Source organism: Puma concolor, chromosome D1 (assembly GCF_028749965.1).
Source record: "Puma concolor isolate L17-30 chromosome D1, mPumCon1.1.hap2, whole genome shotgun sequence".
NCBI classification, from domain to species: Eukaryota; Metazoa; Chordata; class Mammalia; order Carnivora; family Felidae; genus Puma; species Puma concolor.
Window position 1 is genome coordinate 376,084 of NC_141676.1, and position 24,735 is coordinate 400,818.

Consider the following 24,735-nt stretch of genomic DNA (forward strand, 5'->3'; position numbering starts at 1 on the left):
GCGTCCCGACGACGCGCCCTAAGGGAGCAAGGTCGGTGGGGCCCTGGCCTTGGGGACCCCGCTGCCCCTCTCGGCGCAGAAGCTGCAGGGTCCCAGGCCAGCGCTCCCTCTCTAGGCAAAAGACTCATCAGACTGGGAGGTTTCTGAGGAGGTCGGCCCGGGAGCGGAGCCAGACACCTGTCCCACGCGCCGCCCGGGGGCCAGGGACGCGCTTCCGCGTAGTTCGCGGTCCTCAGGCGTGCGTGGACCAGGCTCGGCCCGCCCCTCCGCGCTGCCGAGCTCCGCCCACACCTGGGCGCCGCTGAGGGCGGGGCGGGCGGGGAGCCAATGGGAGGGGCGGGGCTCAGAGAGGTAGCCAATGGGCGTGGGCGCGGGGCGGACGAGGCGATGGTGGGAACCAATGGGGGCGCTCGGGGCGGGGCGCTCGGGCTGCGGGCCAATGGAGCTGCGGGCCGGGGCTCGCCCGCCGCGCTGGAGGCGGCAGGTTGCGGCGGCGACGGCGCCGGCCGCCGGGAAGCAGCCAGTTCGAGCCTAGGTCCGGGAGGCCGGCGAGCGCCCAGGTGAGAAGCGCAGGGCCCCAGATCCTCCCGAGTGCGGGGCACGGCTCCGGGCGGCAACTCCGACGGAGGGGCGCGGGCTGGGCGGCCGTAGGGGGCCCCGCAGCACCTGCAACGGCCCCCGCCGCAGAGACGGCAAGCGCGGCGGCTGTGGGGAGCGGGAAGGGGGCTGCCCGCGCCGGCAGGGACCGCCCAGGCGCGGTTCCGTGCCTCCGGAGGGCCGAGGTCTGCGTCTCGGGCGAGGGGGCGTTCCCATGGCAGAGGGAAGCCGTGTTTTCGTGAGGGCGCCCTTGGGTGCCTGAGGACGGCGTCCCGTGGGAGGGGCAGTGCCCTTCGAGCCAGGTGACTGGGGAGGCAGGAAGTCCTGGATCTGGTTAATGATTCGCCTCGTTCCGGGATTGGGGTGAGGCGAGAGGAGGCTGGGCAGTGGAGGAGCCTCAAAGTGCCCCTTGAGGGCGGACTGGTTCCCCCTGCGGGGGGTGGGGGGGGGTCTCCACTACTCCCACCCCAAGAATGTGTGGCCTACGGGTGGGGCTGGGCACAGGAGAGCGGGGCTGACGTCAGGGGGACAGTAACCCTGAGCCAGTTCTGGGGGAAGAGAGGAGAGCCAGGCTGGGCCTGACCCTGGCCTTCACCCTCCGTGCAGGACAGGGATGCTCTCAGGGCTAGCAGCCATGGAGCTGAAGGTGTGGGTGGATGGCATACAGCGCGTGGTCTGTGGGGTCTCAGAGCAGACCACCTGTCAGGAAGTGGTCATCGCGCTAGCCCAAGCAATAGGTGAGTCCTTTCTGGCACGGATGGCCCAGCAGGTGCACCCGAGACTGGGCCCGCCCCTATGGCCCCTTTCCACCAAGGAGGGTGGGGCTGGTTGCTGATCCCTGTTGCTCTCCCTCAACTTCTCAAGCCAGGTGGATGGAGGGTGGGGGGGATCTAGGCTGACCCCTCTCCTCCTACCCCAGGCCAGACGGGCCGCTTTGTGCTCGTGCAGCGTCTCAGGGAGAAGGAACGGCAGCTGCTGCCCCAGGAGTGTCCAGTGGGTGCCCAGGCCACCTGTGGACAGTTTGCCAGTGATGTCCAGTTTGTCCTGAGGCGGACAGGGCCCAGCCTCGCAGGAAGGCCCTCCTCAGACAGCTGCCCACCTCCTGAACGCTGCCCAGTCCGGGCCAGCCTCCCCCCGAAGCCACGGCCAGCCCTGGGCCATGAGCCCCGCAAAGCACTGACCTTCAGCCTTGGGTGCCCTGGGCTGGCCCCCATCCCTGCGCTGCCCGAGCCTGTGGCCCCCGTAGCACCAATGCCAGGCTCCTGTGCAGACCTGCAGGGCCTGGAGCGAAGGGTGCGGAGGAACGCACTGGAGCTGGGTCAGGAGGCCTTCTGGGAGCAGGAGCTCAGGCGGGAGCAGGTGCGGGAGCGTGAGGGGCAGGCACGCCTGCAAGCCCTGAGCGCCGCCACTGCCGAGCACGCCGCCCGGCTGCAGGCCCTGGATGCCCAGGCCCGTGCCCTGGAGGCTGAACTCCATCTGGCCTCAGAGGCCCCCGGGCCCCCCTCACCCACGGCATCTGCCACCGAACGCCTGCGCCAGGACCTGGCCGTCCAGGAGCGGCAGAGCGCGGAGGTGCAGGGCAGCCTGGCCCTGGTCAGCAGGGCTCTGGAGGCTGCCGAGCGTGCTCTGCAGGTAAGCCCCCCTGGGCCCCGAGCGCCTGCTGACATCCCCAGCATGGGCAGCTTGGGGGGCGGGTGTCAGGGTGTGACCAGGGGGAGCACGAGGCCGTGGAGCCCTGCGGCCGTCTCCTGAGGGTGCCCTGTGCCCCAGGCCCAGGCCCAGGAACTAGAGGAGCTGAACCGGGAGCTCCGCCAGTGTAACCTGCAGCAGTTCATCCAGCAGACGGGGGCTGCGCCGCCACCACCCCCGCAGCCAGATGGGGGCCCCCCTGGCACACAGGTCAGCGCCGTTCTGGAGGGAGGCTGGGTGGCAGGGGAGGCCTGGCCCAGTCCTAAGCCGATCTGCTCTCCCCATAGGATCTTCTGCCTCTGGCCAGAGAAGAGCCTTTCACCAGAACCTCCCACGGTCCTGCTCTAGTGTCCAGCCTGAGCCCAGAGAGTATGTCTGTCCCCCCCATTCTGGGTGGGTCAGGGTTCTCCTGTGGCCTCCTCAGTCCCTCAGCCTGTGTCCTCCCCACAGTTGTCCCCATGAGGCAGAACTCCTGGAGGTAGCAGCTCTTGCCCCAGAATGGACATCCACTGCCAGCCCAGCCTGGCTCCCATGACATGAGCGTGGGCAGCCAAGGCGGGGCCCGACTTGGACAACGGCAGCATCAGGGGTCCCAGAGGGTTTATTGCCCATGGAGTGGGAAGGCCTGGTGCCCTGGGCCTGAGACAGAATGCCTCAGAGCCCAGGGGGTTCTGCTCTGGGGGGCAGCGGGAGGCTGAGGGTGCTTGCCCTAGTCCTTGCCAAGTCTGCCGGCCCCTTGGAGAAGCAGGGGGCACGACCGGCTCAGAATTCGCTAGGCCCCAAAGGCCATGGCTCCTTGTAGGGGATGGGAGATGATATGTGGACACTGCTCAGCTCTGGGTGTGTGCTTGCATGTGGGAAGTGTCCTTTATCACACGTGTGCACACACACACAGGTATGCTGCCTCCCCTACCCTGACCCTAAAGCCTCAATAAACTGCCCCAAATGGCTCGAGTGTGTCCCAAGGTTGCACCGGACAGCGTCTGTGGGGCCTGAAACCGAGACTGGCTGGGGTCACTGGGCAGTATCCCCAAGCTACCCGGGGCTGGCCGCAACTGGGGCTCTTGAGCAGGGCGTCTCCCAGGGGCCAGCGGTCAGCTGGGCCTAAAGCCTGGGGGCATTTGTGGGGCCTCACCTTCCAGGCTGCTCTGCCCGCCCACCCCCAGGGGCTCTCCTTGGCAGCGCAAGCCTGGGGTTGAAAGTCGGACAGTACGACTGTACTGCTTGCAGCAGCCTCAGCCCCGGCCCGGGTTCCTGTGTGGACCTCTTGTCTGCCTGGTTCCCCTCCTCTGGCCTAACCCTCAGCAGGAGCAGGAACTGCCACCCCATCTGGGGTGGCTCCTGGACATGGGGACTTAAGGACATGCCAGACCTGCCTGTCAGGTTTCCTGAGAGCTTGTGGGGGCAGCTCCCCAGACTCCTGGTCGGCCAGGACCAAGGAAGCAGCAGCCCTGCCCAGAGGAGCTTTGTAGGCCCCGTGAGGGTGTGGCTGCCCAGCCTTCCCGAGGGCCCCCCTGCTTCCCAGCTGGATGTGAAGCCTCAGCTGTGTGCCTGCGGCCTCCAAATTAGGGCAGAGTGACGTCCAGGCAACAGTCCTGGTCCTGGTCCTGCAGTCACACCTCTGAGCACAGTGGCTGAGACTGGAGCTCTTTGTGGTGGTCAGAACCCAGGTGCTCAGTGCAGCCACAGGCATGGGGAACAGGAGAGGGGGGCATCCTAGATGATGGGGGTCTTTGTGCTGAGTTTGGGGGTTGGCAACTGTGGGACAGACTCAGCCTTCTGGAGTGGCCCCTGAGCTGGGCCTGGTGTTCCCCACTTCCTTTGGGGCCGACCACGGGGGACATGAAGTCCTGAGTACCAGGAGCAAGGAAGCCACCAAGAGGCAATGCCACCTTGAGAGCACAGCTTGGGGTAGGGGGTGGGGGGGCAACTAGGACTGGGCACTTCCTGCCCAAGGTGGAACAGGATAGGGAGTGAATGGCCAGGCCAGGCAGCAGCAGGGGGCTCCTCACTCTAAAGCCCCCAGCCCTAACCCAGCTCCCACCTGAGCTCACTGCCCACCTCACAGCAGCCCATTCCAGACAGGGCTAAGCGAACAGGCACGTGGGATATAGTCTGGAATGCAAATGCTGACTGTGCTGTGTCCTGGGTGAGAGGGCTGGGGCCACGGGCAATCAGCACCAGGCTCCAGGGGTCTGCTCTCCCCGCCCGCAGCCCTACCTGTGTGCAGAAGGGCTAGGTGTGCCCCGGGGGGGGCCTGTCCTGAGCCCCAACACAGGGTCATCTCCCAAGCTGAGTGCACTGGCCAGCAGAAGGCAAAGCCAGGTGCCATCTGGAGACGAGGCCACGCCCTCCCAGGGTTATCTGCTCTCCCACCAACCAAAGGACGTAGGCCTGGTGCTCACAGAGCTCACCCCACCCCACCCCTCCGCCAGGCTCCTGCGTCTGTTTTCAGGGAACACCTGTTCAGAAGCCGTTTCCAGGGACCTGTCCCTGGTCTGCTGCTGGTTGAGGAAGCTGATGAGCCCTCTTTTGAACCTTGGAGGGGTCCTCAGGTAGCACCTGTGCTCTAGGGTGGGGAAAGGGACAGAACCTTCTTCCTCTAGGTGTTCCAGGAGGACAAAATCCCACGTCCCCAAGAAGTTGCCAGAAGTGCTTCAAATCACTAAGCAAACCTTGGAGTTGCTGAAGTTTACTTTTGAGCTTTAAACTGTACTTTGAAAACAATGATGTGAGTTCTGTTGAGGTAAGAAGAGGCCCAGCTCCCACACACACAAACACACACATCAGTCCATGGCAGGGCAGGTCCAGGCCAGGCCAGCTCCCCAGGCAAGCCTGGTGTGAGTACACAGGCAGCCGTCATCACGAGTCTCTGGAGGGCCAGGCTGTGTTGGGGGCTGGCACTGGAGCCCCTCCTGACCTCAGGGTTTTTGCTCCCCCCCCCTCGCCCCCAGTGCAAAAGTGGCCTTTTGGGTTGGCTGAGAACACCAGGGCTCACTGAAGGGTCACCCACAGCAAGTCATTGCCCTGTGGCAGCCAATCAGCTCCACTGGTTCTCAACCCCAAGGCTATGCACGCCTCCCTGTCACCTGCAGAACGTGGCCCTACTAGACCTGCTGGGTGTGACACTCGGTACGCCACAGTGACCTTTAGGACAGGGTCCCTCCAAAAGTGAGCCCAATTCCATGCCAGTCTTCAACTAATCCTGCCTCTCCCTCGGGCTGTTCTGGCAATCACAGAGCCAGTTCCAGCTGTCAACCCCCACTGTCTGGGAGAGGACACCAGGCCTGCGGGAAGTGTCCTGGCACCTGCACGCCAGCAGACTGCTCTGGGCATGCCCCACAACCAGCAGGTTTTCACAGTGGACTGAGAACCCACGGCAGAGAAAGCAGGCCTGGAAGATGGGCTGGGGGCTCTGCCAGGTACCCCAACCTCTGGGAGGGGCATGTTGCTGGTCACCACGAGCAGGTCCTCCGCATCCCAACTCTTTTAGCGGCCTTGTTTAAGAGGCAGAAATGCACAGAAAAGCCAAATCTGGCACCATCTTCCTTAAGAAAGTTCCCAGAGGTGGCCCTCAAGAGGCCAGTAGTAGGGGCTCCAGTCCTGAGTGCCAAAGGTCTGACCACAACACCCGTTGCCTGCCCAAGGCTGCCCTCAGCTTGGCAACGTTCAGAAGACCGTCCCGGTAACTCTGCACATCCTGGCACCTGAAACACACAAGGAAAAGAAAGTTCCCTCCTAGGGCGCATCTGGCCCACCTGAGCCCCCTCATACGGAGGGCAGGGAAGTCCCAAAATGTTTCCCCTTTCCCCCCACCCCCCTGCTGAGCGCAGATACGCAGACCTGGTCCACAGGGGCGCCCTGGCCTCTGCTCGCCTTGGTGCTCACCCGCTCACCCTCCCACCTGGTGTGGCTGTCCCCTGCCCGACAGAGCAGGGTCACAGAGGGGCCGGGGCGGTCGCGCTGCCCAGGGACAGATCAGCCGCTGTCACACGCACAGTGGGTCCGGAGCAGCGCAGTGTGCGGTGGGCAGTGGCTGCCCTGCGCCTGGAGGGACCGCCGGGTGGACGGAGGGGGCCGTCCCCCACCCCCGACCCCCCTTCTCCTCCAACTTGTGCGTCCTCGTCCCACCGCACCAGCCCGGCCCGAACCCGCCGCCCGCCAGTATGGGACCCCTCGCGCGTCACCTGCAACCCCGACGCAGGACCGTCGCCAGCTCTCTGCCCGAATTCGGCGGCCGCCGCTGGGCCCCGACTCCCCCTCCCGCCCCGCGCGGGGCGCCCGGCCCGCGCCCCGCGCCGGCCCGTATGCAAATATGAGGGTCTCGCAGCCAATGGCCCGCCGGGCAGGTCCCGCCCTACTGCGCCGCAGCCAGTGGGCGCGAGGTGTGGGCGGGGCGCCACGCCCACCGCCGCGCGGCCCCTCGCGGGCGCGGCCGGCGCGTTCCTTTCCGCACGTCGGCCTCGGGGCGGGGCCGCCACCTGCCGGGCGGGGCCTGCGGGCGCCGCGCTGCTGCCGTGCGGGGCGGCTCCCCCGCCGGCCGGGGCGGGTGGTACGGCCCGAGGCGCTCCCCCGCCCTCGCGGTGGGCCGGCTGCTCCCGGGAACGCGCGGGGCCCCTGCGCACGTAGCCCGGCCGCGCCCTCGGGACGCACGTGCGGTCCGCGCTGCCCAAGGCCACTGCGGAGCGCTCTGGCTGGCGGGTGGGGGGGCTCCGGGTCCCTCCGGCGGGACCCGTCGCCTTGGAAGGCTCGGAGTCTGAGTCCGGAGGGGACACAGAGCGGTGCGCAGGGCCATCGGTGGCCGTGCCCGTCCTGTTTGGGCTTTGAGAAAGTATAAGTCATGAGAATGGACTGTTTAAGATCTGAAGTTACTGACTCCTGGGTGGTGCCCCAAGGTGGCCCTGGTCCCCTTCCCTTCATACTCAGCTCCATGCCTCCATGGCCAGGGGATCCCTGCGGCGGAATCACGGGCCATCTGGATCCCTGATGGGGTAGAGAGATGCTTGCTCCCTTTTTGTTCCTGACACAGCAGTCCTCCAAAGTAAGCCAGAGGGGGCCACTTTCCCTCACCTCACTCCAATCAGTCCATGTCTCCCGCACCTGCCTCACACCCAGGCCCTCCCTCCCTGGAGGACTCTACTCACCTGGCTCCAGGCAGCTTCAGAGGAACTCTTTTCTCTTCGGTGCCATTCTGGTCCTTCACCCAGGGGCCGTGCCCCCTCAGCCTCAGCCATCGTGGTCCCCTAGTGGCTCTCCTGTGGCCCTCCTGCCCTGTAACTCACCACCTGTTCTTCGTTCCTTTTTCCACATCCCACATGTGCCTGGGCTGGAGCCCATCACCTGTCACAAAACCTGGACGTCCGAACTGCACACTTCCCATCATCAGATCACTTCATTTCTTCCTTCAAAACCACTGCCAGGGGTGCCTGGGTGGCTCAGTTGATTGAGCATCTGGCTCAGGTCATGATCTTACGATTTGTGGGATCGAGCCCCACATTGGGCTCTGTGCTGACAGCGCAGAGCCTGCTTGGGATTCTCCCTCTCTCTCTCTCTCTCTCTCTCTCTAAATAAATAAATAAATAAATAAGCCTTAAAAAAAAATTGCCTGATTGGCTAAGTGCTGAGGTGCCAGGAAGGCATCTGCCCTGCCTGGGACATCAGGAGCCTGAAGCCTTGGGATAGAAATTCAAGTACATGCTGTGGGTGTGGGTGGGGAAAGAATATAGAGGAGCAAGGAGCTGGCTCAGCTCTATTGGGGGTCAGAAGTGGAAGGGTAGCAAAGTCTGGATCATGTAGTCTTGAAGGAACCCCTAGGAATCTGCAGGATCATTGAGGAGGCCCACACCTTCAGGACAGGGCAGAGGTTTGAAGGAAAGAAGTCTGGGACTCAGGGACAAGGAAAAGCCAGAAGTCAGGGTGACTCTGAGTTCCTGTCTCGCCTTTATTGGTACGACCCTTAGCTGTGCCCTCCAGTCCTACTGCTTCCAAATGCAACTCTTATCACCCTGTGTAGTGGTTGAATAGTGTCCCCACAAGAAAATGTCTGTATCCTAATGCCTAGACACTGTGAATGTTACCTTACTGAGAAAAAGGGTCTGTGCAGCTGTAATTGAGCTAAAGCTCTTGCGATAAAAATCATTCTGGGGCACCTGGGTGGCTCAGTCTATTAAGCGTCCGACTTCGGCTCAGGTCATGATCTCACGGTTTGTGAGTTCGAGCCCTGTGTCGGGCTCTGTGCTGACAGCTCAGAGCCTGGAGCCTGCTTCCGATTCTGTGTCTCACTCTCTCTCTGCGCCCCCCCCCCCCCCCCGCTCATGCTCTGTCCTAAAAAAAATTTTTTTTTAAATTAAAAAAAATGACGATGATGATTGTTTAATAAATTCCTTAAAAAAAAAAATCCTGGTTTACCTGGGTGGGCCCTAAATCCAATGCCAAATGGACTTATGAGATAGATGAGAGGAGAGATACAGATACACAGGAAGGAAAGCCATGTAAAGACAGAGGCAGAGTTGGGGTGATGTAGCCCGGCCACGCCCTCGGGACGCACGTGCGGGCCTGTACTGCCCAAGGCCACTGCGGAGCACTCTGGCTGGTGGGTGAGGGCTCCGGGTCCCTCTGGCGGGACCCGTCGCCTTGGAAGGCTCGGAGTCTGAGTCCAGAAGGGACACAGAGCGGTGCGCAGGGCCATCGGTGGCCGTGCCCGTCCTGTTTGGGCTTTGGCTACAAGCCAAGCCCGGAGCACCAAAACCCGGAAAAGGCAGAAAGGATTCCCCCTACAGATTTCCAAGGGAGTGCAGCTGCCTCAGAATTTGGACTCGTGATTTCCAGGACTGTGAGAGAATAAACTGCTGGTTAAGCTACCCAGTCTGTGGTCACTGCTTAGGGTAGGACCAGGACACTAACACACTCACCTTCCCAAGTCTCCTCTGGTGCTGTGTTTGTGTGTAGGCCTGATGGCAGGGGAGAGGGCTGGCCTGGGCTGGACACAGCCAAGGTGGCTCCCAGCCCAGCTCCACCCTTCCGGCACAAGGTAGAAGTGTACATTTCATGTATGTTCCTGCTTGTGCTTTGGAGCGGGAAGGCAGGGTGCAAGCAAGGGCTTCAGAGTGCAAATCTAGAGGGGCATGTGGGCAGGGTGCACACATGTGTCCTTGCTTGGAACTAGCATGTGAGAGGTGGCAGGTGCGTGGCTAGTCATTGCGCACTGTGGTGATAGTACTGATGGGGGTACAGTAGGTGTACCTACTGTGGGGGGGGCATCAGTAGGTGGGAGATATAGGTACGTATGTGCCTATGCTCTCAAGAGGTACCACCTATATTCAGTTTGGGCCCAGACCAATGGCTCTGGGCACTTTCCTGAGAGCACGTGTCATATGTGAGCACAGGTTGGCATGACTGGGTAGGCTGTGCTCTGCCCAGGGATGCCTGCTGAGTAAGCCTTTTTCCCATTGTGGGTGCATATGTTTATTATGACGAATGTTCAGCAGCCCCTGGGGAACATCTGCACATAAAGGTAGGAAGGACTGCTGCCTCTCCAAAAGGGCTCCAAGTTGGCTATAAGCTGTTGCTTCAACTCTTTCTAGGAGGGTCAGCAGGGTGCCCCTACCATTTGGTAACCTCTGCTGGGTAGCGTCCTCACATCCAACGGTTTTTAGCAGGCAGGCATGTGTATGCAGAAGGGCCAGCACATGCCAAGCTCCAAGCTGAGAAGGAGGGGGCGGGGAAGGTGCCTGATGCAGGGTAGTTGCGATGCTGGACCCCACCTGAAGTGCTATCCCAATACTCACCCATCCAGCTCTCAACCTCCCTGTTTTACAGCCAAGGAGACTGAGGCACAGAGAGGTTGAGAAGCTCTCCGAAGGTTACGTGACTGATACGCTCTCCGAAGGTTACGTGACTGATACACTGGGAGCCCAAGTGCCCAGGTTCAGGCACCTGGCCTGGGGGACACCCCAGAGGCACTATACTGTAGCAGCCACCCCTCCAGACCCCGACCTGATGGCCAACAGAGAGGAATCACTCCAGAGTCCCCCACCATCCATTCTTCCTTTCTGCAAAGTCATTTACAGGGTTTGTAAACTAGCCCTTGCTTCTCCAGTTGTAAACATAGAAACAACCCTCCCTTGACTGGCTCCCTCTTGGCCACCCCTGCTCGTCCTTCCTTTTGCAGTGGAACCACTTGCAAGAGTTGCCGCTGCTGCTCTGGTGACCGGTCCCATTCTCTTTAGACTCCCTGCGCCCCCCCCCCTCCAACGCTGCTGTCCTCAGGGTCACAGGGCCCCCACCTCACTCACCCAGGCCCCTGCTTGATGGGCCTTCCTTTTCCTTCCCTAACTTCCAGAAGCTCCCTGCTCCTGGGTTTACTTCGCACATCCCCCAACACACCGCCTTTCTTCAGAACCTACCAGGAACTTCTTGCTTCCCGCACCTGCGCTGCCCCCACCCGAGCCCGAGCCATGGTGGTCCCTGAACTGCGGTCACCGAAGTGGCCTCCTGACCGGTTCCCTTGGGTCTGCCATCGCCGCCCCGCGGAGCCCGTAAGCCAGCACACGTCATCCTGCCCTAAATGCTCCTTCTGGGCCCCTAGCGCCTCTGGCCACTCCCCGCACCGGGCCCAGCCATCCCAGCCTCCTTTCCGAGGTCCGGCGGCTTCTCGGTGCTCTCCCCACAGCGGCCCAGCTCGGCCCCTTTGAGGTCCAACCTCACCACTTAACACTGGCTAGTCCTCCCAGGCTCCTGAGCCCCGGATCCTACCCTGCTTTATCTTTCCTCCTAGCACCAGTCAGCTTCTCCCACACCACACGGTGTAGTGATTTACAGTGCTCGTGGTTTCCTGTGTCCGGGCCGGACGCGACGCGGGGCTGCGGTCTCCTCCGGCTGTGGCCAGCACCCGGAGGAGCCCGCGCACGTAGGACTCCGTCAGTGTTCGGTCGGGACAGCAGGCGCCCGGGGCTGGGGGCGTGGCCAGCAGCGGGGAGGGCCGCGCCGCCGCGTGGGGCGGGGCCACAGGCGTGGGGCGGGGCTAGATCTCAGGGGCGGGGTCTCAGGTGTGCCGGACCGCCGCTTCCTTTCGCCCTGGGCCGCGGGCGGGGGCTTGGGCCGTACCAGCTCCCGGCGGGGGAGGGCGGCCAGGAACAGCCTACCGTCGGAGGCCTAGACACCAGAAGTTCCTCCAGACACTGGTCTTCCTTGGCGGTGGTCCAGCATTGAACAGTGTTTCCAAAGTCTCGGGGCCCTCGGCTGCGGCGAGCGGTGCCATCCGCCACCTCAGGCTCTTCTTCCCCTCCCTTGTCCCAGTGGTTCCCGCCAACGGGAGGGGCGGGGCGGGAGGGCCCCGGAAGCCGGCACCGTGCACTTCCGGGTCGGGGAGCGCGCGGCGGTGGCGGCGGCGGCGGCGGCGGCGGCCTAGTCGAGGGTTTCGCTCGGGCGGCGGCGGTGAACGCCCGGGCGCAGCCGGAGGGGCACGAGGTTCTCGGGTACGTGCGGGGCCCGCGGCGGTCCCGGGGTCCTGCCGCGCCCCGGTCGCGTGGGCCGTCCTCGAACGCCGCGCGCTTTGTCTGAGGCCTGCCCCGCGGTGCGAGGCCTGCGCCGCGCTGGCCCCGGGCGGGCGGCGGGGAGCTCGGCGCGGGCGGGCGGGCGGGCGGGCGCGGGGCCGGGAGGCCTCGCGCCGAGCCTGGGCGGCTCCTCGGCCTGCGGGCGGGTTTCCGGGTGGCCCGCCTCAGGTCCCCAGTCGCGGGGAGCGCACCCCGCCCCGTCCGGCGGCCCCCCCCCCCCCCCCGGCCAACTCCGCGTTATTGCTTTCCCCTCTGAGCGAGGTGTGACCCTTTGCCAACTCGTTTCCAGCTCCCGGTCGTCACTGCTTTCGTCGGCAGCCCGAGTGGTTCGCGGGATGATTTCCTGTTAACTTACGTAGTCTTCACAACAAACCCCGGGAGTAGGGGTCGTCCTTCCTCTTCTACAAGTGAGCCGAGCCGAGCCCCGGAGAGGTTAAGTAACTTGCCAACGGGGCGCACAGCTGCTGAGCGCGCAGCCAGAGCGCCGAGTTAACGCAGCCCGGGACTCTGGGGCGGCGCTCTCTTTAGCGGCGCTCATGTTACCCCGTTGTCAGTTCAGGAGACTGCATGCCAGTCTGGCGTCTGCCTGGCGCGCCGCCTTCTAGCCAGTGGTCATACGGGTAGAACGTGAGGCTGAGGTGAGGTTTGACTTGGCACTTAGCACGCCCTCCCTGTCCCAGGACCACCGGCAGGCTTCGTGTTTATGGGAGAATGTGAAGTCCGAATAACAGTAGCTGGCGTCTTCCGGTGCATTCTCTGCACCTGGCCAAGTGGCAAGGCTCTGACGGGGCAAGCTTGGCTTTAGTCCTTTCTGCAGCCCCCCAGCATGGATCCTCCGAGGTCATCTCAGCCCTGCGAAGACCTCAACGGGCTCTAGCTTTTTCACTTCCGTTGCAGTTTGCAGTTCCAAGGTCTCCTGTCCTCTGTGGCAGACGGTGAATGGAGAATGACAGCCCTGGCCCGGTGTGCAGTGTTGGACTTGGCAGCCTTGCCCAGGGCCTGGCGACGGGCACTCTTGCTTCCGGTCTTGGCATAGGTGCCAGTTACCACCAAAGCTCTTGCTTCCTTAGTGACGGTTGGAATTGTAGGTGCTTTGGGTTCCTGCATTTGAAGAGAGAAATATTTTTTCTGGCTTAATTATTCCCCCTGGATGCCCTGAGTCTAGAGTTTGAGCAGGAGAACCCCAGAGCACCACCAGCACTGCCGAGGGCGGCCAGCAGCCGGGAGGGGGCCGTGGGCCTTCCTGCCAGACAGCTTCCCGGCCTGTTATCTGGAACACAGGGGCAGAGGTAGGGACGGTACATCTGGGCGGGTATGTCTGGGCTGGGGCTGCTGGTGGGCCATTAGGTCCTAAGCTGGGGTCCTCGTTAATGAAGAGTTCTGATTGCAGTTCTGACAGGGAAAGGGCTGTAGGGATCTCTAGTTGTGGTCTCTGCCTTGGTATTTGCACAGGTGTTTGCTCTGGAACGTAATTTCAGGGGCCACCTGGGTTTTTTTTCCCAGTGTCCTAACTGCCGCGTGACGGAACAGGAAGGGACGATGTTCAGCCTCCTAATCGACCCTCTCCTGCCCCGGTAGAGCTTTCCCTCCCCAGCAGTGGTGGGAGTACAAGGCCCTGGGACTGAACCCCACAGGGGCAGGGACTCAGGGATTCGACCCCATTCCCGGGCTGGCATTTCTGGCAAGTCCCCGGGTACCAAACCCCATTATGGCCTTGTTGACCTCTTCAGGCAGCCCTCGGAGGCAGGCCGCGCCACTGCCCGTTCTAGGTGGACCTGGGTCGTAGTGCACCAGAGAAGCTAGGGGTTGTTTTTCCTTTTGAGCTGGTGCTCGTGTGACACGTCATCAGGGTAAGGATTTGCACCCGGAAAACTGCCCTCAGCTATGCTGTGTTGTGTCTTCGGTGGCCTCAGGGGTTACATTTTCTGGTGTCTAAGGGTTCACTGGAAGGTCTATGTGTGATGGTACAGTCGACCCTTGAACGACACAGGGATTGGGGTACCCGTCCCCATGCAGTCCAAGTGCCACATACAACTTTTGACTCTGAAAACTTTATTGTCAATAGTCTGCTGTTGACTGGAAGCCTTACCGATGACAGAAACCACTGGGTGACACGTGTTTTGTGTATGTCACAGGTCATGTTCTTATAAAGTAAGTTAGAGAAAAAAATGCTGCCAAGGAAATCCTGAGGAAGGAGAGCACATTTGTAGTATGGTACTTATCCAAAACAGTGTCACGTGTAAATGGCCCGGTGTACTTCAAACCCCTGTGGTTTGAGGGTGAGCTGTATTTACCCCCCTTGTGGGGCAAGAAAGTGTGCTGCACACAGCAGGGGCGGGGTAGGTACTGGAGCAGCTGTCCCAGGATGACTTTGTGGAATCCACGTGTGGGAACGCTCACGACAGTGGCCAGAGCGTTCTAGGCCCTCTTCCCTGAGCCCTGAAGCCATTGTGCCCACAGAAGTGTCATTCTCCTGGAAGGTCTGTGGCATATCGTGCCCCATAGTCTGTGTGCCTCTAGCAGGAGTCATGGCCAGGACTTGTAGGACAGGCTGGGTCCCTGCTGTGTTGCTGAGTCACCAAGCACCGAGGGTGCAGACCAGACCCTTTGTTGAGTGGGACTGTGGCCATTTCTTTCTGTTTTTTTTTTCTTTTAATTTTTTTCTTAACGTTTATTTATTTTTGAAAGACGGAGACAGTGACAGAGCACAAGCAGAGGAGGGGCAGAGAGAGAGGGAGACACAGAATCCGAAGCAGGCTCCAGGCTTCGAGCTGTCGGCACACAGCCGGACGCGGGGCTCAAACTCACAAACCCTGAGATCATGACCTGAGCCGAAGTCGGACACTCAACCGACTGAGTATGGCTCATTTTCTTAACCTTAGAGCACTAAGTATGAGAAAGGTGGTAGCTTTAGGGGGTTAATAACTCCACAAAACCATCTCTTGATGCATTATTTTCAGGTGGAAGCAATATAAAGCAGTTGACAGTTTCATCACGTTAACATGCCCTCACTGTTTTAGGAAACGTCATCCTAGAATCTGGGGCTTTGTTTAAAAAAATTTTTTTGAGTTTATTTATTTTTGAGAGAGAGAGAGCATGAACAGAGGAGGAGCAGAGGGAGAGGGAGACACAGAATCCTAAGCAGGCTCCAGGCTGTCAGCACAGAGCCCGACACAGGTCTTGAACTCACAAACCACGAGATCATGACCTGAGCCAAAGTTGAATGCTTAACCGACTGAGCCACCCAGGCGCCCCTAGGATCTGGGGCTTTGTTAGGGAAGCTAGGTAGGCACTCTGGAATCTGAACCTGACCTTAGCCCCACCAGGAGATTGTTCTCTGGGAGCATCTGTACAAAGGTGGTGGTGATAGCCCCTCTCCTGGGTGCCATGGTGCGTGTGAAGCTCTTGGCGGGTGGCCCATGGCCCGTGGGAGAGAAGCCTGCACGTGGGATCCGCGAACGAGAACCTTGCCTGGCGCTCAGGCACGCTGGCCTAACCCAGCTTCCTGCTTTGCCCCTCTGCCTTCTGGTCTTTTGTGCGACCCCTTTCCTCTGACCGTGGAGAGTGGACTTGGCCCAAAGCACACTGTGCACGGAGAGGGTTTTCTTCATTACGTCTTAGTTAAGTGTGTCCTCCAAGAGTCTTCTGGGAGACGAGGTGAGTGTGTTGTTGAGAAAGGAGCCCTTATTTGGGCTCCAAAGTTGGAGGCCTGGTGAAGGAGGTGGATTGTGTCTTCTGCGTTTGCGAGGTCGTTTGTCTCCGTCTTCTGTGTCATCTTTGCAGCGGTCTTGCAGAGTAGGCAGGACAGGTGTCCCCACTTGGAGATCAAGAGCCCGAGAGCAAGTGGCCATGGTGGCTGAGTGGTGGAGCCCGACCTCCGTACTCCGTGCTGCTCTTGGGCGGTTGCGTCTCGCCAGTGCCCTGTGGATGCTCTCGGGGTGAGGTCAGAGCAGCCCCGGCTGACCCGCAGCCTCCCAGCGGTGGTCTGGTGAGCCGAGGTTGGGCTGGCCAGCTGTGGCTGAGAGTGACATGGCAGGGGATGCAGGGAGGGGGTTTTGTTAGTCACCTAGGCCCTTCTGGCACCTCCCACCCCCCTGCATCAAAAACCCCACTTTGCCTCAGCTTGTGATAAGCCATTTCATTCGTGCCCAGTGTCAGGATTCTTGAGGAGTGTTAAGGTGTCGTGGGTGCCTGACTGAAGAAAAATGTTGCCAGACTGAGCTAAATTAGGTCCATTATAAATTGAGATTTGACTTGGAGCATCACTCTGTAGATGGGAATCGTTATCTTTTTTTATATGTGTGCACAGCTTTGTGGTTAGAATTGTTTTGTTTCTTTGTTTTTGTTTTTAATTTGAGAGAGAACCTTAAGCAGAACCTTCATGGCGGGCGTCCCACCACCCTGGGATCATGACCCGAGCGGAAATCGAAATCAAGGGTGGGACGCCCAGCCCACTGAGCCCCCCCACGTGCCCCTAGAGTTGTTGTGTTTGTTCTATATCTCACGGCTTGGCCTCGTGTCTTACAGATGAACACGTGTCACTGGAGTGACTGTTGGGCTTGCAGATGGGGGGAGTGTTGCATCCTGGGACAGTTAGGAATTACCTGACTTTGGTTAATTTCAGAGCCAAACGCCAATGTCTAGCGATGGATGACGACAGCCTGGATGAGCTTGTGGACCGAAGCCCAGGGCCAGATGGACGCTCGCGACTCAACCCTGCTGTCCTGGCCAGCAGCGCTGGTGAGCAGGTCCCCCACTTCTCCCCCGGAGGTGGGCCAATGGGTGTTGGAGCTGGCATTGGTGGCTTGCACGTCTCCAGGTTGTTGGCTCTGGGAAAAGCTGGAGTTCCCTTTGGAGGGTTGTTTACTCTTGTTAATTTCAACTCTTAGTCTTAGTTAAAAAGTTACTCTTTGCTTTTAAGTTGGTTAGTGATACATTTTATTTGTGCCGGGACAGATGCTAGTGGGGAAGAATGTGCTTTCCCTGCATCTGTCCCCTTCCAGCCCACCTTCCCCAGCCCCACCTGGGCAGCTACGCTTTGGCTGGTGCCTGGAGCACCTCCGGGCAGCTCTGAGCCAGCCCTGGCCTTTTGCTGCCTTGTGTGACACTTCCCCTGGGCTTGTGTCTTCATCTCTTTCGCCTTAGAAGACAGCGGTGACGGCAGCAGTGGCAGCTCTGAGGATGACACGGGCAGTGAGCGCAGCTACAGCACCGACGGAGAGGACGACGGAGAGGACGAGGAGGGCGGTCTGGAGGACCAATCCGGTGAGAGCGCTAGCGTCTGAATGGCTTCCTGGTATTTCCTCTTGTGGGGGCAGGGACAACAGTTCACCCAGCGTTGTTAGTGGAGCCAGCTGAGGGCCGTAGAAATTCCGAAGAGGCTCCTCGGCCGCTCATCGGGCCTGGCAGTCCCCTAAGGCGAGCCCTCGCTTTGGTTGTCATCCTCTGTGTCGAGAGTTCAGTTTGACGACACAGCCTCACAGGCCTCTTCCCTGGTGACGGCAGGAGACTCAAATGTCTAAGAGGGCGGAGCATCACGAAGTGGGGTCTTTCCAGGACGAGCACACGGGGGGTGCACTTGGTGGCCCCAGCTCCCACACCCGCAGGTACAGGGCAGGGTTAGCCTAGCTGAGGTTCACTGTGGCCCGGGGCCACCTGGCCGGGACTCTCAACAGGTCAGTGGCGTCATCTGTGGTTTGTTCTCGTTCTGACCAGAGCCCGAGAGCGCTGACAAACGCAGGAGATGACTTCATTGAGGAATTCACAGCGCGGGTTTCCTGGTTGGCATTTGTGCCCTTCAGCTGCTGCACAGGGAACGTTGCTTGAAGCGACTCTGGTTAGGCTGACAGCGCCTCCTTCACTGTCCCTTCTAGCTGCCCTGGTTGTGCATGGCCTGCAAGGGCCCCAGGCCGGACTACCCTGTCCAAGACCAGCTGTGATCACCTTCCTCTGAGGGAGGGCATGTGTGGCCCTCTGCTGACAGGGTGCTGAACTTTGGAAGTTTGGCTCATGGCTGCTTTCCTTCTGGCATAGTCATTAAGTCAGGAGAGGCATGGTCTTAAAGCAAATACTGTGATCTGTGTATTTGACTCTGGCTCCCGTGGTTATCAGTGTTAGAATGTTCCAGAAAGGGAACCTTTCATGTTTGCGACAGTGCTCATGAGGGACCAGGACTGAAGTGGCATGAGCCAGTGTGAGTTTGCAACTTTGTGTGTGTTGGTGACCTATTCTTCCAGAGTTAGATTTTTTTTTTTTTAATGTTTATTTTTGAGACAGAGAGAGACAGAGCATGAACGGGGGAGGGTCAGAGAGAGAGGGAGACACAGAATCTGAAGCAGGCTCCAGGCTCTGAGCTGTCAGCACAGAGCCTGATGCGGGGTTCGAACTCACAAACCATGAGATCATGACCTGAGCCAAAGTCGGACGCTTAACCGACTGAGCCACCCAGGCGCCCCCCAGAGTTAGATTTTTTTAATAAGTTTTATTTTTTTCCGGAGAGAGCAGAGCGCTAGTGGGGGAGGGGCAGAGAGAGGGCGGAGCCCAGACGCAGGACTCAAACACACAAACTGGGAGAGAGATTATGACCTCAGCTGAAATCAAGAGTGGTACACTCAATCGACTGGGCCACCCAGGCGCCCCCAGAGTTAGGTGTTGAATCCTGTACACAGGGATGTGAGATCCTGCCCGAGTTTGCAGGTCACGACTACTGTTCTTCTGCATATCCCCCAAGATTGAGTTGGGGCGTCGGTCTCAGGCACAGACAGTCGGCGCTGGCAGGGCTGAAGCCAGAAGACATCCTCCCTCGAGCAAAGGTCTGAGGGCCTGTTGGATGCCGGAGAATCTGGGCAGGGCCCGAGGGAGCGCAGGAACCAGCTCGGCTGGGGTCCCTGCTGCTCCTGAGCTCACCACTTAGCAGCAGACACAGTGGCACAAAGAAGCAGTTATAATAAGGGCAATACGTGTCAAGAGTGGGTGTGCAGGGGTGTCGCGGGAAGGGAGCTCTATGGCCCTGGAGAAGCAAGAGACTTCAGAGAGGCCCCATCCAAGCTGTGATCTGAAGGACAGGAGAGAAGGAGATGCGGGACCAGAGCCTGCAGGTGGCGAGGAGCCCCAGGAAGGGAGGCCGCGGGGCCCTGGGCGTGGCTGGCGGGCCTGGAAGCGTAATCGTGTGCCCTTCGGTCTTTGAAGCGAAAGAGGTGCCGTGTGGGAAGTGTGGTCAGACCTTGAGAAGGGAGTTTCCTACGAGGGCACTTCCTGCACCCCTTTAGGCCTGGCCCTTCCCAGGGGTGCTTTTTCTACTTGTTGCTTTTCTTGCTCTAGTGTTTGTTCCTGAAAACCGCTTGACTGCTGTCTGCTGAGTTTCCAATTTAAGTATTATCTGCTTAAGTTTTACCATAAAACCCGAGGACTTAGGGCTCTGATCTGCGTGTGGCCTCGCCCCCGCTCCCCAGGCTGCGCGCTCACGAGCGCCGCAGGGAGCCGTCGTGGACGAGGGAGTGTGAGTCATGGTGGCCGGCTCCGGGCACGGCCCTGGGCCACTCCAGTCTCCTCCAGCGGGGACCATGCCCTTCTCCGGGACCCTGTGTTCCTCAGCACTCGGGTTTTCAGGCCCACTGCCCACTGCCAAGCCAGGCTGGCACCCTCATCTGCACTGTCCTCGGTTTGCCCCCCCGACTGGTCGGGAGCACCTCCAGCAGCCCCTGAGAAGGGGTGGACAGAGGTAGAGGAGTCGGGGCCTCACGCATCTGCACGAGTGTCCACCCTCATCAGTGCTGGTCACTGTCCCTCAGAGACTTCGGAGGCATTGCTCTGTGAGCCGAGGTGCTGCACAAGGCCCAGGTGGCCCTCAGGTGGGCAGTTCTTTGCCTTTCGGGATTCAGTAGGAAGAGCCTGGTCACCTGGCTTCGACCTGCTTCTGCTTCCTTGGCCCTTTCCAGCAAAGCAGGAAAGCGGAGCAAAGTCCCGTGTTCACGCAGCTTTCTGCCTGGCCTTTTCCAAAATTTTGTACGTGCCAATTTCATTAGTTTCTTTTTTTTTTTTTTCCTTGCCGTGTAACGAATCATCACCAACCTGGCAGCTCAGGACAGGGCGCTCACTGTCTCCGTGTTTGCGGAGCCAGCTGCCCAGGTGTGGGTTGCTGGTCCTTCGCGCAGGTCTCACCAGCTGACATCAAGGGGTCACAGGGCCACGATTCCCGTCTGAGGCCCAGGGTCCTCCGCCGGGGTCACTGCTTGTTGTCAGGATCCAGATCCTTGCGGGGGTAGGGCTGAGGTCCTGACTGCTGGCCGGCTGCCGGCTGGAGACTGTCCTCACCGCCTAGAGGCCTCCGTTCGTCCGCACGGCACGTCACGTCAGCCGCGGGAGCACATCCCCCTGACTTCTTTCTCTGCAACCATCTGGGGAGCACGGCTGTTAGAGGAGTCACCTGAATAGTTTGAGCTCCCAGGGATTGTTCCCTCCGCCATGCAGAGGAAATTGAGTCACTTGGTGTGTCCACACTTCAGTGGATTGGATGGGGAGGAGTGCTGGGGCTCGTGAGGACCCTGCCTGCCACACCTCTGGTGCAAGTGAATTTGGGTCTCTATTTTAGTGGAGTTTGGGAGGGAGAGAAAACTAAACGCACGTGTCAACTGCTGTGCTGAACTCAGAGTGTCTCCTTTTCTCCTGGTCAAGTCCCAGCCTTAGAACTTCTCAGAAACTGATCAGAACTGTTGTGGCCAAATCGCCTAGTTAGGGATCTATGTTCCCTACACCCCAAAAGAAGGAAAAACGAGAGCTATAAGAGAGGTGTCACTCGGAGACAGATGGCTTGTTAACATCATGTTTTGAGAAGGGTTTTGGGGTCACGTGGCGCCGTCTGGAGGCTGCTGTGCCGAGCAGGGCCACCGCAGGGAACCCAGTTGTCAGAAGGGGGTGGCCCCTGGGACCTGCCCTGATCGTGAGGGTTCTGATTCTGCCTCCAGGTGGGGGCTAGAGGAGCTGGTATGGCCACTCAGCCGGTGTCACATCCCCTTAGCTTGGACACGGCTTCAGGGTGAGGTGCTCGGGGATGGTTACACGGGGCAGGGCTGCAGGAAAGGGATCTGTCCCTTGAGTGTGGGGTTTGGAAACACACTTTCCTGAGTGCAGTTGTGGGCTGCTTGCTTCCGGTGTCCCGGCTCACAAAGTTGTGCTCCTTCTTTCTCAAGGTTCTGAAGATTCTGAAGAAGAAGGAAGAGAAGAAGGAGGCTTGGAAACGTTAGTGGCCGTGGCGGATACTCAGGGGACGTTGGAAGCCAATGGCGCATTTAATTCTGATGACGATTCCGAGAGCTGCCCGATTTGTCTCAATGCTTTCCGGGACCAGGCCCTGGGGACACCGGAGAACTGTGCCCATTATTTCTGCCTGGACTGTATTGTGGAATGGTCGAAGGTGAGCGAGGCTCTGAGGTTCTTCCTTCAGGATGGCCTCTCTCCGTTGACTTTTTGTTTTCATTAAGTTTATTTATGGGAGAGGAGCAGAGAGCGGGGGAGAGTGAGAGAGGCCCAGGCAGGCTCTGTGCTGCTAGCACAGCCCACGAACTAAGAGATCGTGATCTGAGCCGACATCGAGAGTCAGGCTCAACCGACCGAACCACCCGGGCACCCCCCTCTGTCCACTTGCAAGTGACCCTGTCAGTTGCTAGCCTTTTGCTGGCGCTTCTCTCTCCTCTACAGTAGAAATTGGGGCCACAGGGTTGGGTCCTAGACCGGTCTTTGCTTTGTTGGTGTGCCGTTGGGGTTGCTGATAAAGCTCACTGTGGGGCATTGGATGAGGAGGATTATTTATGGGTTGGTATCCCTGGGGGACCTGTCTGCAGAAATCCTGAATGACCTGGGCGCAGTGTGTGGCCAGCAGAGTCAGCCTAGTATGCTGTAGTCTCACAAGGTGGGGTCATCTCAAAGAGGCAGAGAAAGCACGCGATTCAGTTTGGCAGTGAGTCATAACCGGCAGTGAAGGGAACCATCCTTGAAACAGTTGAAGGGAATTTACCAGAAAGACACGGTGTATTTCATGATGAATTTTAGAAGCAGGAGCCCCCTTGTATTAAACTTTCTACTGTGAGACATTTCAAGGAAGTAGAACGGTACAGGAGGAGCGGTGTGGGCCCCCCACCCCCATCTTCAGGAACCGCTAAGTCTGCTTTCCGTGTTTTGTCTCATCCTCTCCCCCCTCCCCTGTAAGTTCACCAACATGGACGCAGTGTGAGGGCGGCAGACCTCCATGCCACCACCTCACTCAGCGAGATTAACAGCAGCACCGTAGCCTCTAACCCCAGCCCTGCTCCCCGTTTCCCAGAGAGCCCAGAGCGTCTCCAGTGGGAGTTTGTGTGACCCGTCCTCATGGCCATGCGGCTGCTGGCTCCCTGTGGTGTCTGTCGATTGAGGGCTTCCCCGTCCTGATGCCACTAGTTCCTGCTCTGTGGCGCTGGATCCGTAGCACACGTCAGATCAAGGTTTAGGTTTTTGTGGCGGGCAGAGCCTTGGAGATGGAGGCACACCACCAGGTGGTGGTTGTCTCCTAGTCGATGTTGTACTGGAATAGTGCGAGGAGAAAACAAAGGTGTAAGTGTCATGTAGGAGAAATTATCATTTGCAAGTAGTAAGTTATCGATACAGATATTTTACCGAGGAGCTGCTGTAATGTGGAGTTCAGAAAGATTGCCAGACACAAGATTAATACAGATTAAAAGTTACAGTATACGTAGAAGTCAGTCCTGAAAAGACACATGAGACCTTTAGAGAGCTTTTCTAAAACCTTTGAGACTGACTGAAGAAAGCACTTTCTGGAAGGGAAATCCCACCTCAGAGAGACGGCAGTCACGTACAAGTTCATTGCCACCCTAACCAGAGCATCAGGGCCTAGCAGGGCCGTGAGATTCGTAGAGGAGAGAAAGCAAATGCCAAGAATTGGCAGTCCTTTTGAGAAAGGGCAGTCGCGTGCCGGCTGTTAGGATCTGTACAACTCCGGTGAGTATACCAGGTTGGTCCGGGAATGGACACCAGGCCCCGGGAGCGTGGCGGGGACTCGTAGGGACAACCACACACGGCAAACAGCAGGTAGCGTCTCACACTGCGGGGAGCGGGGCTCTCCAGGCATGTGGGAGAGATGGAGAGGAAGGGGGCCCGCTCGCGCCCCCCCCCCCCCCCCAGGATTGGAAGTTAGCAAGTGGTGCTCTGAAGCCTTCGTGGGAAAATGCAGGAACTGTCGGGACAGGGAAGGAGGCTTAGCGCAGTGTAGACCAGAGACCCGGGAGGATGGGAGCCCCTGGACCTCTCAGAGTGGAGGTGGTGTAACGTGTCCAGCCACGTGGCTCATGCACCGTTGCCCTGTGAGCTGGCGAGAGGATGGGAGTCCGTCTGCGCAGACCCTGCTCGGGTGGGTAGGCGGGCGGCTTGTCTTTACCCGCCGCGTGGGACACGGCACGGGAACCGGCGACCACTGTCGACCGTTCGGACGCACCTGCTGGTGAAGAGTGGGCGTGTGCAGCTGGAGTCCCGGTCCTGAGGGCAGGCATCTGGAGCCCCAGGGGACGGAGCAGGGGTGGGTGGGAGGGGCTGGAGGGCTTGGGTGCTGACCACACAGATGTCAATTTGTCAGGTTTCGAGTGCACGTTGTTGGGTATGATCTGCACGATAGAGGTATTTTAAAACAAACTTCTACGTGTCCAAACCGTATTAGTAAAGAAGAAACGTTTGTCACATTTGATGGGCAGCCGGCCACACTATGTGAAGAAATACCAGCATTTACTAAGAAACAGATGTTGAGCAACCTCGTGCACGCGGAGAACCGCGGCCCAGGGGGTAGGGGACGCAGAAATGGCCAGCATCCTGGCTGGCCTGGCTGGAGGCCAGCCCAGGAAGGCCCCCATCCCGCTTTGTGCCTAGCATTTAGCACGTGCGTGCCACGCGTGCGCGTGTGTGCGCATATGTGCGTGCATGTTATGTGCGCGCTCACAGCTAGCCTGCCTTCCCTCCTCCCCAGCAGGAGAGCAGCCCTGCACGGTGGGGGTTTGTCTTTTGGCTTCGCTGCTGTGCTCCCAGCCACTTGGCATGGGGCATGTGGACCGTAGAAAGTAGATTTTCAGTGTAAGACGAAGTTCTCACTTCTAAGGGAATGTTTTATTTCGAATGTGGTATTAATCGTGAAAACGATCCTATAGGATCCCGATGCAATTTTTATTTCTTACAGAATGCCAATTCCTGTCCAGTTGATCGAACTATATTTAAATGTATCTGTATTCGAGCTCGGTTTGGCGGTAAAATCTTGAAGAAGGTAAGTGCAGATGCTGTGCTAGAGGGCCCCTCCCCACACCTTATCATGTTGGTCTCTGTCTAATGGGAGAACGTGCGCTCACAAGCTGATTTGCTTTCCTGAAGTGAGTAAATACTGGTTAAGTGCTTTTGAGAAACCCGCGGAAGTGTCTGGAGCGCGAGCAGCGGCCAGAGGGGTGTGCTGTCTTGTCGACGGGCCCGCGTGCTGTGGGCGGTGCAGCTGGCGTGTCCCTCGCACTTCCTCTCCCCCGCTCCCACAAGCCTTCTCTACAGCTCACAGCTTCTCTTCGGCCACGACAGCCACGGGGGAGGCCAGACCTGGGAGAGGACGCCTGCTGTCTCGGGACCACGCATCTGCTGGTGCTGGGCCGGGGCGGGGCCGTGTGCCAGGGGGGCTGGGGACAGGAAGTGGTTCTCCTTTGTTCTTTTGCTTGTCTGCTCGTGAGAGGCTTGAAGGGCCTGTTAACGTCTTCTGTTGCTGAGGAGAAACGTTACAGGACCCGCCTTCGACGTGTGTCGTGCAGCTAGCCATAGACCTGCCGTTTTATTTACGTGGCGCACAAAGCTATAGATGCGCGGGGACTTGGCTCTTCGTGTGCAG

General features: G+C 59.5%; 2 protein-coding genes and 1 long non-coding RNA gene across 11 annotated transcripts in view; 2 read left to right on the forward strand and 1 right to left on the reverse strand.

Annotated features, from left to right (window-relative positions):
- The first annotated feature begins 409 nt into the window (after positions 1-409).
- Positions 410-3,236, forward strand: RASSF7 (Ras association domain family member 7). Of its 2 annotated transcripts, XM_025915677.2 has the most exons (6): positions 410-560; positions 1,204-1,334; positions 1,517-2,229; positions 2,368-2,496; positions 2,574-2,655; positions 2,737-3,236. In XM_025915677.2, exons 2-6 carry the CDS (start codon positions 1,211-1,213, stop codon positions 2,766-2,768), a joined length of 1,080 nt encoding a protein of 359 aa, XP_025771462.1. In that variant the 5' UTR covers positions 410-560; positions 1,204-1,210; the 3' UTR covers positions 2,769-3,236. The 2 variants fall into 2 exon arrangements, with proteins under 2 accessions (XP_025771462.1, XP_025771461.1); XM_025915676.2 differs by having other exon boundaries at positions 2,574-3,236.
- A 1,726-nt stretch (positions 3,237-4,962) lies between these two features.
- LOC147576277 (uncharacterized) lies at positions 4,963-6,587 on the reverse strand. The gene is made up of 2 exons (XR_015240626.1): positions 6,474-6,587; positions 4,963-5,993 (listed from the first exon to the last, which is right to left on the reverse strand). It is a non-coding gene; the product is annotated as an uncharacterized LOC147576277 (long non-coding RNA).
- A 5,014-nt stretch (positions 6,588-11,601) lies between these two features.
- PHRF1 (PHD and ring finger domains 1) overlaps positions 11,602-24,735 on the forward strand; it is a 30,380-nt gene continuing 17,246 nt past the window's right edge. For 2 of the 8 annotated variants that reach the window (XM_086676496.1, XM_086676499.1), the window contains exons 1-6: positions 11,614-11,762; positions 12,130-12,247; positions 16,465-16,580; positions 16,989-17,105; positions 21,029-21,252; positions 24,052-24,135. In XM_086676496.1, the coding sequence (XP_086532622.1) occupies positions 16,487-16,580; positions 16,989-17,105; positions 21,029-21,252; positions 24,052-24,135 (519 nt within the window). In that variant the 5' untranslated portion in view covers positions 11,614-11,762; positions 12,130-12,247; positions 16,465-16,486. Of the gene's footprint in view, positions 11,763-12,129; positions 12,248-13,152; positions 14,698-16,464; positions 16,581-16,985; positions 17,106-21,028; positions 21,253-24,051; positions 24,136-24,735 lie in introns of those variants that run through there. The other 6 variants (XM_086676492.1, XM_086676495.1, XM_086676498.1 and 3 more) reach the window with 5 other exon arrangements.

Coding starts and splice junctions, on each gene's coding strand:
- RASSF7 (XM_025915676.2), top strand. CDS start 1,211: ATGCTCTCAGGGCTAGCAGCCATGGAGCTGAAGGTGTGGGTGGATGGC. Junction 2,230..2,367: donor CTGCCGAGCGTGCTCTGCAG/GTAAGCCCCCCT, acceptor CCTGTGCCCCAG/GCCCAGGCCCAGGAACTAGA. Junction 2,497..2,573: donor GGGGCCCCCCTGGCACACAG/GTCAGCGCCGTT, acceptor CTCTCCCCATAG/GATCTTCTGCCTCTGGCCAG.